The following is a 27,413-nucleotide window of genomic DNA, read 5'->3' on the forward strand; positions in this document are numbered from 1 at the left end:
AACCCCTTCACTCTCCCACACCCAGTGTACCTGAACCCATTCACTCTCCATCACCCAGTGTACCTGAACCCCTTCACTCTCCCTCACCCAGTGTACCTGAACCCCTTCACTCTCCCTCACCCAGTGTACCTGAACCCCTTCACTCTCCCACACCCAGTGTACCTGAACCCATTCACTCTCCATCACCCAGTGTACCTGAACCCCTTAACACCCTGGCTCCCAGTACACCTGAACCCCTTCACCTTCCCTCACCCCGTGTATCTCAACCCCTTCACTCTCCCACAACCAGTGTACCTGAAGCCCTTCACCCTCCCTCACTCAGTGACCCTGAACCCCTTCACCCTCCCTCACCCAGTGTACCTGAACCCCTTCACTCTCCCTCACCCAGTGTACCTGAACCCCTTCACTCTCCATCACCCAGTGTATCTGAACCCCTTCACTCTCCCTCGCACAGTGTACCTGAATCCCTTCACCCTCCCTCACCCAGTGTATCTGAACCCCTTCACCCTCCCTCACCCAGTGTACCTGAACCCCTTCCTCTCCCTCACCCAGTGTACCTGAACCCCTTCACTCTCCCTCACCCAGTGTACCTGAACCCATTCACTCTCCCTCACCCAGTGTACCTGAACCCCTTCACTCTCCCTCACCCAGTGTACCTGAACCCATTCACTCTCCTTCACACAGTGTACCTGAACCCCTTCACCCTCCCTCACCCAGTGTATCTGAACCCATTCACTCTCCCACACCCAGTGTATCTGAACCCCTTCACCCTCCCTCACCCAGTGTACCTGAACCCCTTCACCCTCCCACTCCCAGTGTACCTGAACCCCTTCACTCTCCCTCACCCAGTGTACATGAAACCCTTCACCCTCCCACTCCCAGTGTACCTGAACCCCTTCACTCTCTCACACCCAGTGTACCTGAACCCCTTCACTCTCCCTCACCCAGTGTACCTGAACCCATTCACTCTCCTTCACCCAGTGTACCTGAACCCCTTCACTCTCCCAGTTCCAGTGTACCTGAACCCATTACCTCTCCATCACCCAGTGTACCTGAACCCCTTCACTCTCCCTCGCACAGTGTACCTGAACCCCTTCACTCTCCCTCACCCAGTGTATCTGAACCCCTTCACCCTCCCTCACACAGTGTACCTGAACCCCTTCACCCTCCCACTCCCAGTATACCAGAACCCCTTCACTCTCCCTCACCCAGTGTACCTGAACCCCTCCATTCTCCCACACCCAGTGTACCTGAACCCATTACCTCTCCATCACCCAGTGTACCTGAACCCCTTCACTCTCCCTTACCCAGTGTACCTGAACCCCTTCACTCTCCCTCACCCAGTGTACCTGAACCCCTTCACTCTCCCTCACCCAGTGTACCTGAACCCCTTCACTCTCCCTCACCCAGTGTACCTGAACCCCTTCACTCTCCCTCACCCAGTGTACCTGAACCCCTTCACCCTCCCACTCCCAGTGTACCTGAACCCCTTAACTCTCCCTCACCCAGTGTACCTGAACCCATTCACTCTCCCTCACGCAGTGTACCTGAACCCATTCACTCTCCCTCGCACAGTGCACCTGAACACCTTCACTCACCCTCACACAGTGTACCTGAACCCCTTCAATCTCCCTCACCCAGTGTACCTGAACCCCTCCACTCTCCCACACCCTGTGTACCTGAACCCCTCCACTCTCCCTCACCCAGTGTACCTGAACCCCTCCACTCTCCCACACCCTGTGTACCTGAACCCCTTCACTCTCCCACACCCAGTGTACCTGAACCCCTCCACTCTCCCACACCCAGTGTACCTGAACCCATTCACTCTCCATCACCCAGTGTACCTGAACCGCTTCACTGTCCCTCGCACAGTGTACCTGAACCCCTCCACTCTCCCACACCCAGTGTACCTGAACCCATTCACTCTCCATCACCCAGTGTACCTGAACCCCTTCACTCTCCCTCACACAGTGTACCTGAACACCTTCACTCTCCCTCACACAGTGCACCTGAACACCTTCACTCTCCCTCACCCAGTGTACCTGAACCCCTCCACTCTCCCACACCCAGTGTACCTGAACCCATTCACTCTCCATCACCCAGTGTACCTGAACCCCTTCACTCTCCCTCGCACAGTGTACCTGAACCCCTTCACTCTCCCACTCCCAGTGTACCTGAAATCCTTCACCTTCCCTCACACAGTGTAACTGAACCCCTTCATTCTCTGGCTCCCAGTATACCTAAACCCCTTCACCCTCCCACTCCCAGTGTACCTGAACCCCTTCTCTCTCCCTCACCCAGTGTACCTGAACCCCTTCACTCTCCCTCACCCAGTGTACCTGAACCCCTTCACTCTCCCACACCCAGTGTACCAGAACCCCTTCACACTCCCTCACACAGTGTACCTGAACCCCTTCACTCTCCCACACGCAGTGTACCTGAACCCATTCACTCTCCATCACCCAGTGTAACTGAACCCCTTCACTCTCTGTCTCCCAGTGCACCTGAACCCCTTCACCCTCCCTCACCCCGTGTATCTGAAACCCTTCACTCTCCCACATCCAGTGTACCTGAACCACTTCACTCTCCCACACCCAGTGTACCTGAACTCCTTCACTCTCCATCACCCAGTCGACCTGAATCCCTTCACCCTCCCACTCCCAGTGTACCTGAACCCCTTCACTCTCCCTCACCCAGTGTACCTGAACCCCTCCACTCTCCCACACCCAGTGTACCTGAACCCATTCACTCTCCCACTCCCAGTGTACCTGAACTCCTACACTCTCCCTCACACAGTGTACCTGAACCCATTCACTCCCCTTCACCCAGTGTACCTGAACCCCTTCACCCTCCCTCACCCAGTGTACCTGAACCCCTTCACTCTCCATCACCCAGTGTACCTGAATCCCTTCACCCTCCCACTCGCAGTGTACCTGAACCCCTTCACTCTTCCTTACCCAGTGTACCTGAACCCATTCACCCTCCTACTCCCAGTGTACCTGAACCCCTTCACTCTCCCACACCCAGTGTACCTGAACCCCTTCACTCTTCCACACCCAGAGTACCTGAACCCCTTGACCCTCCCTCACCCAGTGTACCTGAACTCCTTCACTCTCCATCACCCAGTGTACCTGAATCCCTTCACTCTCCCTCACCCAGTGTACCTGAACCCCTTCACTCTCCCACACCCAGTGTACCTGAACCCCTTCACTCTCCATCACCCAGTGTACCTGAACCCCTTCGCTCTCCCACATGCAGTGTACCTGAACCCATTCACTCTCCATCACCCAGTGTACCTGAACCCCTTCACCCTCCCTCACCCTGGGTATCTGAACGCCTTCACTCTCCCACATCCAGTGTACCTGAACCCCTTCACTCTCCCACACCCAGTGTACCTGAACCCCTTCACTCTCCCACACCCAGTGTAACTGAACCCCTTCACCCTTCCTCACCCAGTGTACCTGAACTCCTTCACTCTCCATCACCCAGTGTACCTGAATCCCTTCACCCTCCCACTCCCAGTGTACCTGAATCCATTACCTCTCCATCACCCAGTGTAGCTGAACCCCTTCACACTCCCTCACACAGTGTACCTGAACCCCTTCACTCTCCCTCACGTAGTGTATCTGAATCCCTTCACTCTCCCTCACCCAGTGTACCTGAACCCCTTCACCCTCCCACTCCCAGTGTACCTGAACCCCTTCACCCTCCCTCACACAGTGTACCTGAACCCCTCCACTCTCCCACACCCAGTGTACCTGAACCCATTCCCGCTCCATCACCCAGTGTACCTGAACCCCTTCACTCTCCCTCACACAGTGTACCTGAACCCCTTCACTCTCCCTCACCCAGTGTACCTGAACCCCTTCACTCTCCCACACCCAGTGTACCTGAACCCATTCACTCTCCATCACCCAGTGTACCTGAACCCCTTAACACCCTGGCTCCCAGTACACCTGAACCCCTTCACCCTCCCTCACCCCGTGTATCTGAACCCCTTCACTCTCCCACAACCAGTGTACCTGAACCCCTTCACTCTCCCACACCCAGTGTATCTCAACCCCTTCACTCTCCCACAACCAGTGTACCTGAAGCCCTTCACCCTCCCTCACTCAGTGACCCTGAACCCCTTCACCCTCCCTCACCCAGTGTATCTGAACCCTTCACTCTCCCTCTCCCAGTGACCCTGAACCCGTTCACTCTCCCTCTCCCAGTGCACCTGAACGCCTTCACTCAACAACACCCAGTGTACCTGAACCCCTTCACTCTCTGGCTCCCAGTGCACCTGAACCTCTTCACCCTCCCTCACCCCGTGTACCTGAACCCCTTCACTCTCCCTCACCCAGTGTACCTGAACCCCTTCACTCTCCCACACCCAGTGTACCTGAACCCCTTCACTCTCCCACACCCAGTGTACCTGAACCCATTCACTCTCCCTCACCCAGTGTACCTGAACCCCTTCACTCTCCCTCGCACAGTGTACCTGAACCCCTCCCCTCTCCCACACCCAGTGTACCTGAACCCCTCCACTCTCCCACACCCAGTGTACCTGAACCCATTCACTCTCCATCACCCAGTGTACCTGAACCCCTTCACTCTCCCTCGCACAGTGTACCTGAACCCCTTCACTCTCCCACACCCAGTGTACCTGAACCCCTTCACTCTCCCTCACCCAGTGTACCTGAACCCCTTCACTCTCCCTCGCACAGTGCACCTGAACACCTTCACTCTCCCTCACCCAGTGTACCTGAACCCCTCCACTCTCCCACACCCAGTGTACCTGAACCCATTCACTCTCCATCACCCAGTGTACCTGAACCCCTTCACTCTCCCTCGCACAGTGTATCCGAACCCCTTCACTCTCCCACTCCCAGTGTACGTGAAACCCTTCACCTTCACTCACACAGAGTAACTGAACCCCTTCATTCTCTGGCTCCCAGTGTACCTAAACCCCTTCACACTCCCACTCCCAGTGTACCTGAACCCCTTCACACTCCCTCACCCAGTGTACCTGAACCCCTTCACTCTCCCTCACCCAGTGTACCTGAACCCCTTCACTCTCCCTCACCCAGTGTACCTGAACCCCTTCACTCTCCCTCACCCAGTGTACCTGAACCCCTTCACTCTCCCTCACCCAGTGTACCTGAACCCCTTCACTCTCCCTCACCCAGTGTACCTGAACCCCTTCACTCTCCCTCACACAGTGTACCTGAACCCCATCACTCTCCATCACCCAGTGTACCTGAACCCCTCCACTCTCCCACACCCAGTGTACCTGAATCCATTCAATCTCCATCAGCCAGTGTATCTGAAATCCGTCACTCTCCCTAACCCAGTGTACCTGAACCCCTCCACTCTCCCTCACCCAGTGTACCTGAACCCCTTCACTCTCCCTCGCACAGTGTACCTGAACCCATTCACTCTCCCTCACGCTGTGTGCCTGAACCCCTTCACCCTCCCTCACCCAGTGTACCTGAACCCCTTCACCCTCCCTCTCCCAGTGTACCTGAACCCCTTCACTCTCCCTCACCCAGTGTACCTGAAACCCTTCACCCTCCCACTCCCAGTGTACCTGAACCCCTTCACTCTCCCTCACCCAGTGTACCTGAACCCATTCACTCTCCCACACCCAGTGTACCTGAACCCATTCACTCTCCATCACCCAGTGTATCTGAACCCCTTCACTCTCCCTCGCACAGTGTACCTGAATCCCTTCACTCTCCCTCACCCAGTGTACCTGAACCCCTCCACTCTCCCACACCCAGTGTACCTGAACCCATTCACTCTCCCTCACCCAGTGTACCTGAACCCCTTCACCCTCCCTCACACAGTGTACCTGAACCCCTTCACCCTCCCACTCCCAGTGTACCTGAACCCATTCACTCTCCCTCACCCAGTGTACCTGAACCCCTTCACTCTCCCTCACCCAGTGTACCTGAACCCCTTCACTCTCCCTCACCCAGTGTACCTGAACCCCTTCACTCTCCCGGTTCCAGTGTACCTGAACCCATTCACTCTCCATCACCCAGTGTACCTGAACCCCTTCACTCTCTCTCGCACAGTGTACCTGAACACCTTCACTCTCCCTCACCCAGTGTACCTGAACCCCTTCACCCTCCCTCACACAGTGTACCTGAACCCCTTCACCCTCCCACTCCCAGTGAACCTGAACCCCTTCACTCTCCCTCACCCAGTGTACCTGAACCCCTCCATTCTCCCACACCCAGTGTACCTGAACTCATTACCTCTCCATCACCCAGTGTACCTGAACCCCTTCACTCTCCCTCGCACAGTGTACCTGAACCCCTTCACTCTCCCTCACCCAGTGTACCTGAACCCCTTCACTCTCCCTCACCCAGTGTACCTGAACCCCTTCACCCTCCCACTCCCAGTGTACCTGAACCCCTTCACTCTCCCTCACCCAGTGTACCTGAACCCCTTCACTCTCCCTCACCCAGTGTACCTGAACCCCTTCACTCTCCCTCACCCAGTGTACCTGAACCCCTTCACTCTCCCTCTCCCAGTGTACCTGAACCCCTTCACTCTCCCTCACACAGTGTACCTGAACCCATTCACTCTCCATCACCCAGTGTACCTGAACCCCTTCACCCTCCCTCACCCAGTGTACCTGAACCCCTTCACTCTCCCTCACACAGTGTACCTGAACCCCTTCACCCTCCCACTCCCAGTGTACCTGAAAGCATTCACTCTCCCTCACCCAGTGTACCTGAACCCCTTCACTCTCCCTCACCCAGTGTACCTGAACCCCTTCACTCTCCCTCACCCAGTGTACCCGAACCCCTTCACTCTCCCTCTCCCAGTGTACCTGAACCCCTTCACACTCCCTCACCCAGTGTACCTGAACCCCTTCACTCTCCCTCACCCAGTGTACCTGAACCCCTTCACTCTCCCTCACCCAGTGTACCTGAACCCCTTCACTCTCCCTCACCCAGTGTACCTGAACCCCTTCACTCTCCCACACCCAGTGTACCTGAACCCCTTCACTCTCCCTCACCCAGTGTACCTGAACCCCTTCACTCTCCCTCACACAGTGTACCTGAACCCCTTCACTCTCCCTCACCCAGTGTACCTGAACCCCTTCACCCTCCCACTCCCAGTGTACCTGAACCCCTCCACTCTCCCACACCCAGTGTACCTGAATCCATTCAATCTCCATCAGCCAGTGTATCTGAAATCCGTCACTCTCCCTAACCCAGTGTACCTGAACCCCTCCACTCTCCCTCACCCAGTGTACCTGAACCCCTTCACTCTCCCTCACCCAGTGTACCTGAACCCCTTCACTCTCCCTCACCCAGTGTACCTGAACCCCTTCACTCTCCCTCACCCAGTGTACCTGAACCCCTTCACCCTCCCACTCCCAGTGTACCTGAACCCCTTCACTCTCTCACACCCAGTGTACCTGAACCCATTCACTCTCCATCACCCAGTGTATCTGAACCCCTTCACTCTCCCTCCCAGTGTACCTGAACCCCTTCACTCTCCCTCACCCAGTGTACCTGAACCCCTTCACTCTCCCTCACCCAGTGTACCTGAACCCCTTCACTCTCCCTCACCCAGTGTACCTGAACCCCTTCACCCTCCCACTCCCAGTGTACCTGAACCCCTTCACTCTCCATCACCCAGTGTACCTGAACCCCTCCACTCTCCCACACCCAGTGTACCTGAATCCATTCACTCTCCATCACCCAGTGTATCTGAACCCCTTCACTCTCCCTCGCACAGTGTACCTGAACCCCTTCACTCTCCCTCACCCAGTGTACCTGAACCCCTCCACTCTCCCACACCCAGTGTACCTGAACCCCTTCACTCTCCCTCACCCAGTGTACCTGAACCCCTTCACTCTCCCTCACCCAGTGTACCTGAACCCCTTCACCCTCCCACTCCCAGTGTACCTGAACCCATTCACTCTCCCTCACCCAGTGTACCTGAACCCCTTCACTCTCCCTCACCCAGTGTACCTGAACCCCTTCACTCTCCCTCACCCAGTGTACCTGAACCCCTTCACTCTCCCACACCCAGTGTACCTGAACCCCTTCACTCTCCCTCACCCAGTGTACCTGAACCCCTTCACTCTCCCTCACCCAGTGTACCTGAAACCCTTCACGCTCCCTCTCCCAGTGTACCTGAACCCCTTCACTCTCCCTCGCACAGTGTACCTGAACCCATTCACTCTCCCTCACCCAGTGTACCTGAACCCCTTCACTCTCCCTCACCCAGTGTACCTGAACCCCTTCACCCTCCCACTCCCAGTGTACCTGAACCCCTTCACACTCCCTCACCCAGTGTACCTGAAGCCCTCCACTCTCCCTCACACAGTGTACCTGAACCCCTTCACTCTCCCTCACCCAGTGTACCTGAACCCCTTCACCCTCCCACTCCCAGTGTACCTGAACCCCTTCACTCTCCCTCACCCAGTGTACCTGAACCCCTTCACTCTCCCACACCCAGTGTACCTGAACCCATTCACTCTCCATCACCCAGTGTACCTGAACCCCTTCACTCTCCCTCACACAGTGTACCTGAACCCCTTCACTCTCCCTCACCCAGTGTACCTGAACCCCTTCACTCTCCCTCACCCAGTGTACCTGAACACCTTCACACTCCCACTCCCAGTGTACCTGAACCCCTTCACACTCCCTCACCCAGTGTACCTGAAGCCCTCCACTCTCCCACACCCAGTGTACCTGAACCCCTTCACTCTCCCTCACCCAGTGTACCTGAACCCCTTCACTCTCCCTCACCCAGTGTACCTGAACCCATTCACTCTCCATCACCCAGTGTACCTGAACCCCTTCACTCTCCCTCACCCAGTGTACCTGAACCCCTTCACCCTCCCTCACCCAGTGTACCTGAACCCCTTCACCCTCCCACTCCCAGTGTACCTGAACCCATTCACTCTCCCTCACCCAGTGTATCCGAACCCCTCACTCTACCTCGCCCAGTGTAACTGAACCCATTCACTCTCCTTCACCCAGTGTACCTGAACCCATTCACTCTCCCTCACCCAGTGTACCTGAACCCCTTCACCCTCCCTCACCCAGTGTATCCTGAACCCCTTCACTCTCCCTCACCCAGTGTACCTGAACCCCTCCACTCTCCCACACCCAGTGTACCTGAACCCATTCACTCTCCATCACCCAGTGTACCTGAACCCCTTCACTCTCCATCACCCAGTGTACCTGAACCCCTTCACCCTCCCTCACCCAGTGTACCTGAACCCCTTCACTCTCCCACACCCAGTGTACCTGAACCCCTTCACTCTCCCACACCCAGTGTACCTGAACCCCTTCACCCTCCCTCACCCAGTGTACCTGAACTCCTTCACTCTCCATCACCCAGTGTACCTGAATCCCTTCTCCCTCCCACTCCCAGTGTACCTGATCCCCTTCACTCCTTCTCACCCTGTGTACCTGAACCACTTCACACTCCCTCGCACAGTGTACCTGAACCCCTTCACTCTCCCTCACCCAGTGTACCTGAACCCCTTCACTCTCCCTCACCCAGTGTACCTGAACCCCTTCACTCTCCCTCACCCAGTGTACCTGAACCCCTTCACTCTCCCTCACCCAGTGTATCTGAACCCCTTCACCCTCCCTCACACAGTGTACCTGAACCCCTTCACCCTCCCACTCCCAGTGTACCTGAACCCCTTCACTCTCCCTCACCCAGTGTACCTGAAACCCTTCACCCTCCCACTCCCAGTGTACCTGAACCCCTTCACTCTCTCACACCCAGTGTACCTGAACCCCTTCACTCTCCCTCACCCAGTGTACCTGAACCCATTCACTCTCCATCACCCAGTGTACCTGAACCCCTTCACTCTCCCTCACCCAGTGTACCTGAACCCCTTCACCCTCCCTCACCCAGTGTACCTGAACCCCTTCACCCTCCCTCACCCAGTGTACCTGAACCCATTCACTCTCCCTCACCCAGTGTACCTGAACCCCTTCACTCTCCCTCACCCAGTGTACCTGAACCCATTCACTCTCCTTCACCCAGTGTACCTGAACCCCTTCACTCTCCCTCACCCAGTGTACCTGAACCCATTCACTCTCCCTCACCCAGTGTACCTGAACCCCTTCACTCTCCCTCACCCAGTGTACCTGAACCCCTTCACTCTCCCACACCCAGTGTACCTGAACCCCTTCACCCTCCCTCACCCAGTGTACCTGAACCCCTTCACCCTCCCACTCCCAGTGTACCTGAACCCCTTCACTCTCCCTCACCCAGTGTACCTGAACCCCTTCACTCTCCCTCACCCAGTGTACCTGAACCCCTCCACTCTCCCACACCCAGTGTACCTGAACACCTTCACTCTCCCTCTCCCAGTGTACCTGAACCCATTCACTCTCCTTCACACAGTGTACCTGAACCCATTCACTCTCCCTCACCCAGTGTACCTGAACCCCTTCACTCTCCCTCACCCAGTGTACCTGAACCCCTTCACTCTCCCACACCCAGTGTACCTGAACCCCTTCACTCTCCCTCACCCAGTGTACCTGAACCCATTCACTCTCCTTCACCCAGTGTACCTGAACCCCTTCACCCTCCCTCACCCAGTGTACCTGAACCCCTTCACTCTCCCACACCCAGTGTACCTGAACCCCTTCACTCTCCCACACCCAGTGTACCTGAACCCCTTCACTCTCCCTCACCCAGTGTACCTGAACCCCTTCACTCTCCATCACCCAGTGTACCTGAACCCCTTCACCCTCCCACTCCCAGTGTACCTGAACCCCTTCACTCTCCCTCACCCAGTGTACCTGAACCCCTTCACTCTCCCACACCCAGTGTACCTGAACCCCTTCACTCTCCCTCACCCAGTGTACCTGAACCCCTTCACTCTCCCTCGCACAGTGTACCTGAACCCATTCACACTCCCTCACCCAGTGTATCCGAACCTCTTCGCTCTCCTTCGCCCAGTGTACCTGAACCCCTCACCCTCCCTCACCCAGTGTATCTGAACCCCTCCACTCTCCCACACCCAGTGTACCTGAACCCCCTCACTCTCCCACACCCAGTGTACCTGAACCCCTTCACCCTCCCTCACCCAGTGTACCTGAACTCCTTCACTCTCCATCACCCAGTGTACCTGAATCCCTTCACCCTCCCACTCCCAGTGTACCTGAACCCCTTCACTCCTTCTCACCCAGTGTACCTGAACCCCTTCACTCTCATAGTCCCAGTGTACCTGAACCCCTTCACTCTCCCTCACCCAGTGTACCTGAACCCCTTCACTCTCCCTCACCCAGTGTACCTGAACCCCTTCACACTCCCTCACCCAGTGTACCTGAACCCCTTCACTCTCCCTCACCCAGTGTACCTGAACCCCTTCACCCTCCCTCACCCAGTGTACCTGAACCCCTTCACTCTCCCACACCCAGTGTACCTGAACCCCTTCACTCTCCCTCACCCAGTGTACCTGAACCCCTTCACTCTCCCTCACCCAGTGTACCTGAACCCCTTCACCCTCCCACTCCCAGTGTACCTGAACCCCTTCACTCTCCCTCACCCAGTGTACCTGAACCCCTTCACCCTCCCTCACCCAGTGTACCTGAACCCCTTCACTCTCCCACACCCAGTGTACCTGAACCCATTCACTCTCCATCACCCAGTGTATCTGAACCCCTTCACTCTCCCTCGCACAGTGTACCTGAACCCCTTCACCCTCCCTCACCCAGTGTACCTGAACCCCTTCACCCTCCCACTCCCAGTGTATCTGAACCCATTCACTCTCCCTCACCCAGTGTACCTGAACCCCTTCACTCTCCCTCACCCAGTGTACCTGAACCCCTTCACTCTCCCTCACCCAGTGTACCTGAACCCCTTCACCCTCCCTCACCCAGTGTACCTGAACCCCTTCACTCTCCCTCACCCAGTGTATCTGAATCCCTTCACTCACCCTCAGCCAGTGTACCTGAACCCCTTCACCCTCCCTCACACAGTGTACCTAAGCACCTTCACTCTCCTTCACCAAGCGACCCTGAACCCCTTCACCCTCCCTCACCCAGTGCAACTGAACCCCTTCACCCTCCCTCACCCAATGTATCGGAACCCTTCACTCTCCCTCACCCAGTGACCCTGAACACCTTCACTCTCCCTCTCCCAGTGCACCTGAACCCATTCACTCTTCAACACCTTGTGTACCTAAACCCCCTCACCCTCCAACACCCAGTGTATCCGAACCCCTTCACCCTCCCTCTCCCAGTGTACCTGAACCCTTTCACTCGCCCTAACCCAGTGTATCTGGACCCCTTCATTCTCCCTCACCCAGTGTATCTGAACCCCTTCACTCTCCCTCACCCAGTGTATCTGAACCCCTTCATTCTCCCTCACCCTGTGTATCTGAACCCCTTCACTCTCCCTCACCCAGTGTATCTGAACCCCTTCATTCTCCCTCACCCAGTGTATCTGAACCCCTTCACCCTCCCTCACCCAGTGTACCTGAACCCCTTCATTCTCCCACACCCAGTGTCTCCGAACCCCAGCACTTTTCCTCACCCAGTGTATCTGAGCCCCTTCACTCTCCCTCACCCAGTGTATCTGAACCCCTTCATTCTCCCTCACCCAGTGTATCTGAACCCCTTCACTCTCCATCACCCAGTGTCTCCGAACCCTATCACTTTTCCTCACCCAGTGTACCTGAATCCCTTCACTCTCCATCACCCAGTGTACCTGAACCCCTTCACCCTCCCACTCCCAGTGTACCTGAACCCCTTCACTCTCCCTCACCCAGTGTACCTGAACCCCTCCACTCTCCCACACCCAGTGTACCTGAACCCATTCACTCTCCATCACCCAGTGTATCTGAACCCCTTCACTCTCCCTCACACAGTGTACCTGAACCCCTTCACCCTCCCTCACCCAGTGTACCTGAACCCCTTCACTCTCCCTCACCCTGTGTACCTGAACCCCTTCACCCTCCCTCACCTAGTGTACCTGAACCCCTTCACCCTCCCTCACCCAATGCACCTGACCCCTTCACTCTCCCTCACCTGGTGACCCTGAACCCCTTCACCCTCCCTCACCTAGTGACACTGAACCGCTTCACCCTCCCTCACCCAGTGTACCTGAACCCATTCACTCTCCCTCACCCAGTGTATCCGAACCCCTCACTCTACCTCGCCCAGTGTAACTGAACCCATTCACTCTCCTTCACCCAGTGTAACTGAACCCCTTCACTCTCCCTCACACAGTTTACCTGAACCCCTTCACTCTCCCTCACCCAGTGTACCTGAACCCCTTCACTCTCCCTCACCCAGTGTACCTGAACCCCTCCACTCTCCCACACCCAGTGTACCTGAACCCATTCACTCTCCATCACCCAGTGTACCTGAACCCCTTCACTCTCCCTCACCCAGTGTACCTGAACTCCTTCACTCTCCATCACCCAGTGTACCTGAATCCCTTCACCCTCCCACTCCCAGTGTACCTGAACCCCTTCACTCCTTCTCACCCAGTGTACCTGAACCCCTTCACTCTCCCTCACCCAGTGTACCTGAACCCCTTCACTCTCCCTCACCCAGTGTACCTGAACCCATTCACTCTCCCTCACCCAGTGTACCTGAACCCCTTCACTCTCCCTCACCCAGTGTACCTGAACCCATTCACTCTCCCTCACCCAGTGTACCTGAACCCCTTCACCCTCCCTCACACAGTGTACCTGAACCCCTTCACCCTCCCACTCCCAGTGTACCTGAACCCCTTCACTCTCCCTCACCCAGTGTACCTGAACCCCTTCACCCTCCCACTCCCAGTGTACCTGAACCCCTTCACTCTCCCACACCCAGTGTACCTGAACCCCTTCACTCTCCCTCACCCAGTGTACCTGAACCCCTTCACTCTCCCTCACACAGTGTACCTGAACCCATTCACTCTCCATCACCCAGTGTACCTGAACCCCTTCACTCTCCCTCACACAGTGTACCTGAACCCCTTCACCCTCCCTCACCCAGTGTACCTGAACCCCTTCACCCTCCCTCACCCAGTGTACCTGAACCCATTCACTCTCCCTCACCCAGTGTATCTGAACCCCTTCACTCTCCCTCACCCAGTGTACCTGAACCCCTTCACTCTCCCTCACCCAGTGTACCTGAACCCCTTCACTCTCCCTCACCCAGTGTACCTGAACCCCTTCACTCTCCCTCACACAGTGTACCTGAACCCCTTCACTCTCCCTCACCCAGTGTACCTGAACCCCTTCACTCTCCCACACCCAGTGTACCTGAACCCCTTCACCCTCCCTCACCCAGTGTACCTGAACCCCTTCACCCTCCCACTCCCAGTGTACCTGAACCCCTTCACTCTCCCTCACCCAGTGTACCTGAACCCCTTCACCCTCCCACTCCCAGTGTACCTGAACCCCTTCACTCTCCCACACCCAGTGTACCTGAACCCCTTCACTCTCCCTCACCCAGTGTACCTGAACCCATTCACTCTCCCTCACACAGTGTACCTGAACCCATTTGCTCTCCCTCACTCAGTGTATCTGAACCCCTTCACCCTCCCTCACACAGTGTACCTGAACCCCTTCACCCTCCCACTCCCAGTGTACCTGAACCCATTCACTCTACCTCACCCAGTGTACCTGAACCCATTCACTCTCCTTCACCCAGTGTACCTGAACCCCTTCACCCTCCCTCACCCAGTGTATCTGAACCCCTCTACTCTCCCACACCCAGTGTACCTGAACCCCTTCACTCTCCCACACCCAGTGTACCTGAACCCCTTCACCCTCCCTCACCCAGTGTACCTGAACTCCTTCACTCTCCATCACCCAGTGTACCTGAACCCCTTCACCCTCCCACTCCCAGTGTACCTGAACCCCTTCACTCCTTCTCACCCAGTGTACCTGAACCCCTTCACTCTCACAGTCCCAGTGTACCTGAACCCCTTCACTCTCCCTCACCCAGTGTACCTGAACCCCTTCACTCTCCCTCGCACAGTGTACCTGAACCCATTCACTCTCCCTCACCCAGTGTACCTGAACCCCTTCACTCTCCCTCACCCAGTGTACCTGAACCCCTTCACTCTCCCTCACCCAGTGTACCTGAACCCCTTCACTCTCCCACACCCAGTGTACCTGAACCCCTTCACTCTCCCACACCCAGTGTACCTGAACCCCTTCACCCTCCCTCACCCAGTGTACCTGAACTCCTTCACTCTCCATCACCCAGTGTACCTGAATCCCTTCACCCTCCCACTCCCAGTGTACCTGAACCCCTTCACTCTCCCTCACCCAGTGTACCTGAACCCCTTCACTCTCCCAGTCCCAGTGTACCTGAACCCCTTCACTCTCCCTCACCCAGTGTACCTGAACCCCTTCACTCTCCCTCGCACAGTGTACCTGAACCCATTCACACTCCCTCACCCAGTGTACCTGAACCCCTTCACTCTCCCTCGCACAGTGTACCTGAACCCCTTCACTCTCCCTCACCCAGTGTACCTGAACCCCTTCACTCTCCCACACCCAGTGTACCTGAACCCCTTCACTCTCCCTCACCCAGTGTACCTGAACCCCTTCACTCTCCCTCACCCAGTGTACCTGAACCCCTTCACCCTCCCACTCCCAGTGTACCTGAACCCCTTCACTCTCCCTCACCCAGTGTACCTGAACCCCTTCACTCTCCCACACCCAGTGTACCTGAACCCCTTCACTCTCCCACACCCAGTGTACCTGAACCCATTCACTCTCCATCACCCAGTGTATCTGAACCCCTTCACTCTCCCTCGCACAGTGTACCTGAACCCCTTCACTCTCCCTCACCCAGTGTACCTGAACCCCTTCACCCTCCCACTCCCAGTGTACCTGAACCCCTTCACTCTCCCTCACCCAGTGTACCTGAACCCCTTCACTCTCCCTCACCCAGTGTACCTGAACCCCTTCACTCTCCCTCACCCAGTGTACCTGAACCCCTTCACCCTCCCTCACCCAGTGTACCTGAACCCCTTCACTCTCCCTCACCCAGTGTATCTGAATCCCTTCACTCACCCTCAGCCAGTGTACCTGAACCCCTTCACCCTCCCTCACACAGTGTACCTAAGCACCTTCACTCTCCTTCACCAAGCGACCCTGAACCCCTTCACCCTCCCTCACCCAGTGCAACTGAACCCCTTCACCCTCCCTCACCCAATGTATCGGAACCCTTCACTCTCCCTCACCCAGTGACCCTGAACACCTTCACTCTCCCTCTCCCAGTGCACCTGAACCCATTCACTCTTCAACACCTTGTGTACCTAAACCCCCTCACCCTCCAACACCCAGTGTACCTGAACCCCTTCACTCTCCCTCTCCCAGTGTACCTGAACCCCTTCACTCTCCCTCACCCAGTGTACCTGAACCCCTTCACTCTCCCTCACCCAGTGTACCTGAACCCCTTCACTCTCCCTCACCCAGTGTATCTGAACCCCTTCACTCTCCCTCACCCAGTGTATCTGAACCCCTTCACTCTCCCTCACCCAGTGTACCTGAACCCCTTCACTCTCCCTCACCCAGTGTACCTGAACCCCTTCACTCTCCCTCACCCAGTGTACCTGAACCCCTTCACTCTCCCACACCCAGTGTACCTGAACCCCTTCACTCTCCCTCACCCAGTGTACCTGAACCCCTTCACTCTCCCTCACCCAGTGTATCTGAACCCCTTCACTCTCCCTCACCCAGTATACCTGAACCCCTTCACTCTCCATCACCCAGTGTACCTGAACCCCTTCACTCTCCCTCACCCAGTGTACCTGAACCCCTTCACTCTCCATCACCCAGTGTACCTGAACCCCTTCACTCTCCCACTCCCAGTGTACCTGAACCCCTTCACTCTCCCTCACCCAGTGTACCTGAACCCCTCCACTCTCCCACACCCAGTGTACCTGAACCCATTCACTCTCCATCACCCAGTGTACCTGAACCCCTTCACTCTCCCTCACACAGTGTACCTGAACCCCTTCACTCTCCCTCACCCAGTGTACCTGAACCCCTTCACTCTCCCTCACCCAGTGTACCTGAACCCCTTCACCCTCCCTCACCCAGTGTACCTGAACCCCTTCACTCTCCCTCACCCAGTGTACCTGAACCCCTTCACTCTCCCTCACCCAGTGTACCTGAACCCCTTCACCCTCCCTCACCCAGTGTACCTGAACCCCTTCACTCTCCCTCACCCAGTGTACCTGAACCCCTTCACTCTCCCTCACCCAGTGTACCTGAACCCCTTCACTCTCCCACACCCAGTGTACCTGAACCCCTTCACTCTCCTTCACCCAGTGTACCTGAACCCCTTCACCCTCCCTCACCCAGTGTACCTGAACCCCTTCACTCTCCATCACCCAGTGTACCTGAATCCCTTCACCCTCCCACTCCCAGTGTACCTGAACCCCTTCACTCTCCCTCACCCAGTGTACCTGAACCCCTTCACCCTCCCACTCCCAGTGTACCTGAACCCCTTCACCCTCCCACTCCCAGTGTACCTGAACCCCTCCACTCTCCAACACACCCAGTGTACCTGAACCCATTCACTCTCCATCACCCAGTGTATCTGAACCCCTTCACTCTCCCTCACCCAGTGTACCTGAACCCCTTCACTCTCCCTCACCCAGTGTACCTGAACACCTTCACTCTCCTTCACCCAGTGTACCTGAACCCCTTCACTCTCCCTCACCCAGTGTACCTGAACCCCTTCACTCTCCCTCACCCAGTGTCCCTGAACCCCTTCACCCTCCCTCACCCAGTGTACCTGAACCCCTTCACTCTCCCTCACCCAGTGTACCTGAACACCTTCACTCTCCCTCTCCCAGTGCACCTGAACCCCTTCACTCAACAACACCCTGTGTACCTGAACCCATTCACTCTTCAACACCTAGTGTACCTAAACCCCCTCACCCTCCCACACCCAGTGTATCCGAACCCCTTCACCCTCCCACACCCAGTTTACATAAACCCCTTTACCCAATTTCCCTCGGGATCAATAAAATATGACTATGACTATTCAATCTCCCTCACCAACAGTACCTGAACCCCTTCACCCTCCCTTACCCAGTGCATCTGACCCCTTCACTCTCCCTCACCCAGTGTACCTGAACCCCTTCACCCTCCCTCACCCAGTGTACCTGAACCCCTTCACCCTCCCTCACCCAGTGTACCTGAACCCATTCACTCTCCGTGTCATAGTGACCCTGAACCCCTTCACTCTCCCTCACCCAGTGCACCTGAACCCCTTCACTCAATGATACCCAGTGTATCTGAACCCCTTCACCCTCCTTCACCCATTGTATCTGAACCCCTTCACCCTCCTTCACACAGTGTACCTTAATCCCTTCACTCTCCATCACCCAGTGTACCTGAATCCCTTCACCCTCCCACTCCCAGTGTACCTGAACCCCTTCACTCTCCCACACCCAGTGTACCTGAACCCCTTCACTCTCCCTCACCCAGTGACCCTGAACCCCTTCACTCTCCCTCACCCAGTGCACCTGAACCCCTTCACTCAACGACACCCAGTGTGCTTGAACCCACCCTCTGTTCCACTCCCGTCGTCCTGTGTCACCATTTCTGTATGTTTCCCCTTGACCCCTCTATAGTTGATGCCTCGTCTCCCCTGCTTCCAAGAGCTTTCAACTACTGCACAGCCACCCAGAGGTGAAGGAGGAAAGGAAGACCGACTTCATTGGCTTCTAGTCCCTGTTGCTGGCTTTGCCTGGTCTTGAAAGCCCAGTCAGCTGTGACCAAGGGTAGAACAACTTTAATCTTTAAGCTGTAATGATATTGCATCACATTGAGTAGACCAGCAACCAACACCTCAGACCTCTCTTGTGAAACGGCCACTTTAGGGCAAGCTTGATTACTGATATAGATTTTTACAGTGTAACTTCTGCCACGACCCAACTCCACTTTTTGGGAGTTGATTTAAATATCTCTTTATCTTTTGACTGTACTTCATGTTGGTGTTGTTTTAAGGGAATTTACACAAACTATTTCTTCTCTTCTTTCCAGGAGGAGTTCTGGGTCATCTATACAGGTATGCTTTCAGAACATTTCACAAACTGCTGGGTGATTATCAGCAGAGTGAAATGTATTTCTCCACTTCTGTCCTAAACTTGGAATGGTCTTTCGAAAATCTCTGTTGTGGTGTAATGCATCAATGAAACCGGCCTTTTGGCCTGCTGAGCCTCTGTGAACCATCAGGAACACATTTATACAATATCAACAGAAAAGACAGGAAATACTCAGTAAGTCCTTCAGCATCTCTGGAGATAAACAGCTAACACTTGCTGTCAAAACTGGGAAAGAATTGAACTGAATTGACTTTATTTCTTACATCATTCACATGCGTGAGTAAAAATCCGTGCATTACGTCTGCGTCTAAATGTACAATGTGTAATCACAGTAATTTATAATAATTTATAATAAATAGAACAGTCAATGTAATATCGAGTACACTCAGATCAGTGTGAGTTCATCAGTTTGGTGGCCTGGTGGAAGAAGCTGTCCCAGAGCCTGTTGGTCCTGGCTTTTATGCTGCGGTACCACTTCCGGGATGGTAGCAGCTTGAATAGATTGTGGTTGGGATAGTTTGGGCCCCCAATGATCCTACGGGCCCTTTTTACACACGTCCTTGTAAATGTCCTGAATCGTGGGAAGTTCACAACTACAGATGTGCTGGGCTGTCCACACCACTCTCTGCAGAGTCCTGTGATTAAAGGAGGTACAGTTCCCATACCAGTGATGCAGACAGTTAGGATGCTCTCAATTGTGCCCCTGTAGAAAGTTCTTAGGATTTACACACCCATACCAAACTTCCTCAACCATCTGAGGTGAAAGAGGCATTGTTGTGCACTTTTCACCACACAGCTGATGTGTACAGACCAAGTGAGGTCCTCAGTGATGTGGATGCCGAGGTACTTCAACCCCAGATCCATTGATGTCAATAGGGGTTAGCCTGTCTCCATTCCTCCTGTGATCCACAACCAGCTCCTTTGTTTCCGCAACATTGAGGAAGAAGTTGTTTCTTTGACACCACTGAGTCAGAGAGATAACTTCATTCCTATAGGCCACCTTGTTAATGTTTGAGATAAGGCCAATCAATGTAGTGCCGTCAGCAAAAAAGAAACAAGTTAGTTGTCATGAGGGGAGGTGGAGGAAGGGATGGGTAGAACAATGGGCATATCTTTGATAGGATGAGACCAAATGGGTTAATGTGGCATTTACCAGGACAGTAAGCTTCTTTGTTGGTTAATGTGTTGTAAATAGCAAGACCATAGGACATGTCCAACAGGCCAGAATGTAAAATTAGAATTGAAAACAGGAGCCAAAATGATGACAGCAGAAATTGTTTGATACAGTGGAAAGGTGGTGAATTCTGTACAGAGTCCAGGCAGGTGCAATGTGCCCAGACTGAAGATAAGGTGTTCACCCTCAGCCTCGTACTGGGCTTCAGAATAACGGTGCAGGGGGTCAGAGTGGGCAGGCAAGAGGCAACAGGAAGCTCAGGTTCAATCCTGCAGGAGCTCCATGTTGGATTTTGTTCTCTCTATGTGCAAAAATGTTATTTTATTTTACCCACATTTCCATAATTTCTCCTGGTTTCAACCACTCACCGACAAATTTAGGGCAATTTACAGTGGCCAGACAACCTAGTGACCCAATTGCAAGGGCTTGAGAAGTGCAAAAATACTGGAACACCCCAGGGGAAGCAACAGTGTCACAGGGAGGATGAGCAAACTCCACACTGACAACGTCTGAGCTCAAGATCAAGATCAAGTTTGGCTCACTGGCACAATGAGGCAGCAGCTCTGGCAGTGGTCACTGTGTTACCATAAACAATCATCAAGCTGAAGCAATAACTCCCTTTCTATCTTCACCACACTCCCTGGCCCACTGAATGTCCCATTATTTCCTGCCTGGCCCACTGAGTGTTTCCATCATTTACTGCCTGGCCCACTGAGTGTTTCCATCATTTACTGCCTGACCCACTGAGTGTTTCCACCATTTCCTGCCTAACTGTGTCTGAACATGGCAATGATGAGGCTGCAGAATCTGATCTCTCCGTCCCATGTCATCCTCAGACTGATGCGGGCAGTAAACTCTCGTCTTTCTCTGCACTTCTGGTAGTGTCATGGCTCTAGCTGCATCATTGTGGTGTGTGGAGCCACAGAGGGTAATCTTTGTACCCCAGGTAGTGCCTGTTGAAATAGTCAGAAGTGCTGACTCCTTTAGGGAGATAAAGTCAACTATGTGCCAGGAAACATGGAGTTTGCCATGAGAAAACTTTTTTCATAATCCGTAACAGCTCACATATTGTGGGAGCAGACGTCCTTCTCATTGAGAAAAGAAGTCCCAGCTATTGAAGGAAGTCGCTGGCTTTCCACAGGAGTAGACAGCCTCCTGGAAGCTGACAATGCAGCTGAGAGGCTACCTGTTCAACACCATCGTCCATTCTTCATGAATGCAGTGCTTGAGTGGCCTCCCTGATGCTGCAGTGGGCTGCCAGAGATCTGATAGTGGCTGCTTGGAAATGTCCTGTGACAAGGAAACTGAGAAGGAAGGTGATCCTGGCTTCAGTGAAGAGGTGAGTCTGGCAGGAGAGTGTAGCCGAAGGCCCTCTTTCAGATGTCCCTTAGTCAGCACTGGAAGCTTTGGAAGACCTGGGTTTGGGAATATCTCGGGGTCTGAGTAGGATAGAAGGAAGCAGGGAAGCAGGAAGGTTGCAGAAGGACTGAGACAAAGGAAAACGGGCTAATAAGTGGCCGATGGAATGTAGTGTCGGGAAGTGTAAGGTCATGCACTTTGGTAGAAGGAATAAAAGTGTAGACTATTTTCTGGATGGGGCGAAATTTCAAAACTCATCGATGCGAATGCACTTGAGAGTCCTTGTGCAGGATTTCCTAAAGGTTGAATTGCAGTTTGAGCTGGTAGTGAGGAAGGCAAATGCAATGTTAGCACTCATTTTACGAGGCTTTGTGAAGCCCTGGTGAGGCCTCACTTGGAGTATTTTGGGCCCCTTATCTATGAAAGGGTGTGCTGACATGGGAGAGGGTTCAAAGGAGGTTCACGAAGATGATCCGGGATTGATGCCTCTGGACCTGTATTCATTGGAATTTAAAAGAATGAGGGGGGATCTCTGAAGGCATAGATAGAGTGGATGTGGAAAGGATGTTTCCTGTAGAGGGGGAGTGTAGGACATGAGGACACAATTTCTGAATAGCAGGATGTCCACGTTGAACAGAGATGCCAGAGGGTGGTGAATCTGTGGAATTCATTGCCACAGGCAGCTGTGTAGGCCAGGTCATTGAGTGTATTTAAGGGGGAGGTTAATAGATTCTTGATATGTGAGGGTGTGAAAGAATACGGGGAGGTTGGAGAATGGGGTGGAGAGGGAAATGTATCAGACATGATTAAATAGCAGAACAAACTCAATGGATCAAATGGCCTAATTGTGCTCTAGTGGCTTATGGTCTTAATGCATCGTAAGTGCACTGGGAATGTCGGGCAGGATAGTGAAATGAGACTCTGCAGAATGTCCTGTGTCCCTGATGACTTCACCTGCAAGAAGTGTCTCCAGCTGCAGTTTCTTCCAGGGTGTGTTAAGGATTTAGAACAGGAGATGGATAAATTCTGGATAATTCGGGAGACTGGGGACATACAGGGAGGTAGCTACCCCCAAGATTCAGCACACAGGTGGACCATTAGGAGGGGAAGGGGATGGGCAGCCAGTGCAGAATAGCCTGTGGCCATTTCTGTCAGCAACAGCTATACTGCTTTGGATACTGTTGCAGATAAGACCTAGCCGAGGAAAGTCACAGTAGACAGGTCTTTGGCACTCAGCCTGGCTTTGTGGCTCAGAAGGGAAGTGGGGAGAAAAGACAAGCTGTAGTGATAGGGGATTCCTCGGTTAGGGGAACAGACAGGAGGTCCTGTGGACGAAAATGAGACTCCCGGATGGTATGTAGCCTCCCAGCTGCCAGGGTCCAGGACATCTTGGATTGGGTCCACAGCACAGTATTCTTAACTGGAAGCTGAGGAGCCAGAGGTTGGTAACAATGGCTTAGTTAGGAAGGGTGATGAGGTCCTGCAAGGTGAGTTCGGCAGAGTTTGGTGCTAAGTTAAAGGAAAGGACCTCCAGGATTGCGATCTCAGGATTACTACCTGTGCAATGTGGTAGTGAGGCTACAACTAGGAAGATTATACCGTTTAACACAAGGTTAAAGAGATGGTGTAGGAGAGAGGGCTTCAGATTTTTGGGATCATTGAGTACTCTTCCGGGGAAGGTGGGATCTGTACGGAAGGGACGGATTGTGTCTGAATGGAGGGTGATTAGTATCCTTGGGGGAAGGCTTGCTAGTACTACATGGGGAGGGGGTCGGGGGGGTTAAACTGAAGTTGTAGGGGGGTGGGAACCAGAACACAAGTGCAGAGTGGCTGTGGGGAAAGATGTAGTTAAGTCTACATACAAGGTCAGGAAATGACAAATTGAGCATAGTGGGACTAATGTTCTGATTTTCAATGCATGGAGTATTGTAGGGAAGGCAGATGAGCTCAGGGTATGGACCAGCATGAGGAATTATGACATTGTAGCCATTAGTGAGACTTGGTTGCAGGAGGGACAGGACTGGCCACTCAGTCTTCCGGGGTTCTGTTGTTTTAAACATGATAGAGCAGGAGGGATTAAAGGGAAGGGTGACATTACTAGTCAGGGAAAATGTCACGACAGTGAATAGACAGGACAGTCTGGAGAGCTTGCCTACTGAGGCTATATAGGTGGAACTGTGGAATAAGAAAAGGATGGCCACATTAATGGTATTATGTCATAGATTAGCCCCCACAGTCAGTGGATTTAGAGGAGGAAATTTTGTAGAGAGATCGCAGACTGTTGCAAAAGGCATACTTTCCACATATTGACTGGGATGATGGAAAAGGGCTGGATGGGATAGAGTTTGTCAAATGTGTTCAGGACGGTGTTCCGGCTTAGTCAGTACATAAAGGTCCCAACTAGAGAGAGTGCAATACTAGATCTCCTATTAGGGAATAGGACAAGGCAGGCGACAGAAGTTTGCATAGGGGACCACATTGCATCTAGTGATCATAATGCCATTCATTTCAAGGCAACTGCAGTGTTAGCATTTACTTCAAGAGGACTAGAATATAATAACAAGGAACATAATATAATAATAATATAACATAATAACCCTCCCTGCCCCTGAAGACTTCTCCCTCCACCCCTCTCTCCCTTCTGGTGAGTGCTTCTGTTCCAAGCCCCCCAGCTTTTGAGTTTCCTATCTCCATGGGGATAACCACTGCGGGTCAGGATGAGAGATATTGGAGAGGCTACATCAAGGCAAGGCTGCTAGACTGGACAGTATCAGCCCCAGGGTACTGAAGGCCCATGCGAGCCAGCTGTCTGGTAGTTTGCCAGTACCTTTACAATCTGAGTCTGAGTCAGGAAAAGATACCGGGTGCCATGGAAGTCTTCCTGCTTGGTTCCTGTACCCAAGAAGGTGACTCCATCTGACATCATCTGACTACAGAGCAATTGTCCTCACATCTCTTGTGTGAAAGTGCTGGAGAGGCTGCTTCAGACTTACCTTGGACCACAGGTGAGATCTTCATTGGACCCTCTACAGTTTGCCTACCAACCTCATGTGGGAGTGGAAGATGCCATCATCTACCTGTCGAAGAGAGCTCACTCCCACCTGGATGATGCTGGTGGCACTGTGAGAATCACATTTTTTGATTTCTATAGTGACTTCAGTACAATTCAGCCACTTCTGAGCGAGAAGCTGCAAAAGATGGGCGTAGACCAATCCACTATCTGCTGGATTACTGACGACCTGACAGATAGACCCCAGTTTGTATGGCTGGGTAGTTCTCTGTCTGAGGTGGTGGTGAGTGGAACTGGAGCCCCACAAGGAACTGTCCTGTTTCCGTTTCTGTTCACACTGTACACCTCAGACTTTCAGTACAAATCTGAGTCCTGTCAATTGCAGAAGTTCTCTGATGTCTCTGTGGTGGTTGAGTGTATCAGAGGTGGGCAGGAGTAAGTACAGAGGAACGATGGACAAGTTTGTGGAGCAGTATGTGAGGAATTATCTGCTCCTGAATGTGGCCAAACCCAGGAAGATGGTGATTGATTTTAAGAGGAAGACGACCGTCAGGAGTCCTGTATACATTCTGGGAGAAGGAGTGACATACAGATGCTTGGGTGTTCACCTCAACAACTGACTTGACAGGAAAACCAACACCAAGGCTGTTTACAAGAAGAGGATGGGCAGATTCTATTTTCTAAGGAAGCTGAGCTCCTTCAATGTGTGCAGCACGATGTTAAAAATCTTTTACCGGTCTGTTGTAGCGAGTGCAGTCTTCTTTGCTTCTTTATGTTGTGGGAGCAGCATCGTTGCTGGTGATGCAACAGATTAGATAAACTCATCAAGAAGGCTGGATCCATCCTGGGCTACAACCCAGACTCTTTTGAGTTAGTGGTGGAGAGGAGGTCACTAAACAAACTGTTATCTGTTATGGACAATCTGGCTCATCCTCTCCATGAACTACTGAATAAGAAGCAGAGCACCTTTTCAAACAGACATTCAGCTCCGCCATCACAAAGGTCATTACAGAAAATCTTCCCTATTGAATGTAATAAGCATATACAACAGGTTCATCTCTGTGCGACAGGAGAACACGCATCATAGTACAATAGTCTCTGTTTTATTACTTCGTACATTATTATTGCACATTGGGAAATTATTATTGTGTATATTATTATTCTGTACTTTATTATTAGTTAAGTCTGCACGCTGCTAAGTGTGTTTTTAAATGTTAATGCTGTAACAAAAGAATTTCTCACTCGGGATCAATAAAGTACTTAGTATCATTATTAAAGTTCAGGCTTCATAAGGCACTAGTGAGACCTCACTTGGAGTATTATGCGTACTTTTGGGGCCCTTATTTAAGAAAAGTTGTGCTGACATTGGAGGGGGTTCCAAGGAGGGAATGAAAGACTTATCATAGGGGGATCATGTACAATGCCTACAAAAACTATTCACCAACCCCACCGCACCCCCCCCGGACGTTTTCATGTTTTATTGTTTTACAACATTGAATTACGATGGATTTAACTTGGCTTTCTTTTTGATACTGCTAAACGGAAAAAGACTCTTTTGTGTCAAAGTGATCTAAATTAATTATAAACATGAGATACAAAATAATTGATTACACAAGTATTCACCCCCTTCAAGTCAGTATTTAGTAGATGCACCTTTGGCAGCAATTACAGCCTTGAGTCTGTGTAGATAGGTCTCTATCAGCTTTGCACATCTGGACACTCCAATTTCTCTCCATTTTTCTTTACAAAACTGCTCAAGCTCTGTCAGATTGCATGGGGATTGTGAGTGAAAAGCCCTTATCAAGTACAGCCACAAATTCTCAATTGAATTGAGGTCTAGACTCTGACTTGGCCACTCCTGGACATGAACTTTGTTGTTTTTAAGCCATTCTCGAGTAGCTTTGGCTTTATGCTTGGGGTCTTTGTCTTGCTGGAAAACTGCTCCCAACTCACAGTTCTCTTGCAGACTTCATCAGGATTTCCCTGTATTTTGCTGCATTCATTTTACCCTCTACCTTCACAAGCCTTCCAGGACCTGCTGCAGTGAAGCATCCTCACAGCATGATGCAGCCATCACCATTCTTCATGGTAGGGATTTTTTGATGATGTGTTCACGTGGTGTGCTTTGATGATGTCCAGTGTTTGGCTTATGCCAAACATAGCACTTAATCTGATGGCCAAAATGCTCAATTTTGGTTTCATCAGACCATAGAACCTTCTTCCAGCTGACATCAGAGTCTCCCACATGCCTTCTGGCAAGCTCTAGCTGAGAATTCATGTGAGTTCTTTTCATCAGTAACTTTCTCTTTGCCACTCTCCCATTAAGCTGCAACTGGTGAGGCACCTGGGCGACAGTTGTTGTATGCGCAGTCTCTCTCATCTCATCCACAGAAGCCAGTAACTCCTCCAGAGTTGTCATAGGTCTCTTGGTGGCCTCCCTCACTTGTTCCCTTCTTGCATAGTTACTCGGTTTTTGATGACGGCCTGCTCTGGACTGATCTACAGCTGCGCCATATTCTTTCTATTTCTCGATATTGACAACTGTACTCCAAGGGATAGTCAGTGACTTGGTAATTTTCTTGTATCCTTCTCATAACTGGTGCTTTTGAATACCCTTTTCACAGAGTTGCTTTGAGTTTTCTTTTGACTTCTTGGTGTAGTTTTTGCCTGGGTACTGACTCACCAGCAGTTGGACCTTCCAGATACGGGTGTATTTTCACTACAATCAATTGAAACACCTTAACTGTACACAGGTCTCCAAAAATACATCTTCATTTGACTAATTATGTGACTTGTAAAACCCTTTGG

The 27,413-nt window shown here is 52.9% G+C and overlaps 1 protein-coding gene across 1 annotated transcript in view; it reads left to right on the top strand.

Annotated features, from left to right (window-relative positions):
• LOC134348209 (coagulation factor VII-like) overlaps positions 1-27,413 on the top strand; it is a 106,944-nt gene that overhangs the window by 60,364 nt on the left and 19,167 nt on the right. The window contains exon 3 of the mRNA XM_063051236.1: positions 19,001-19,025. Within this exon, the coding sequence (XP_062907306.1) occupies positions 19,001-19,025 (25 nt within the window). The remainder of the gene's footprint in view (positions 1-19,000; positions 19,026-27,413) is intronic.

The sequence above is a fragment of the Mobula hypostoma genome, chromosome 6 (assembly GCF_963921235.1).
Source record: "Mobula hypostoma chromosome 6, sMobHyp1.1, whole genome shotgun sequence".
Taxonomy (NCBI): domain Eukaryota; kingdom Metazoa; phylum Chordata; class Chondrichthyes; order Myliobatiformes; family Myliobatidae; genus Mobula; species Mobula hypostoma.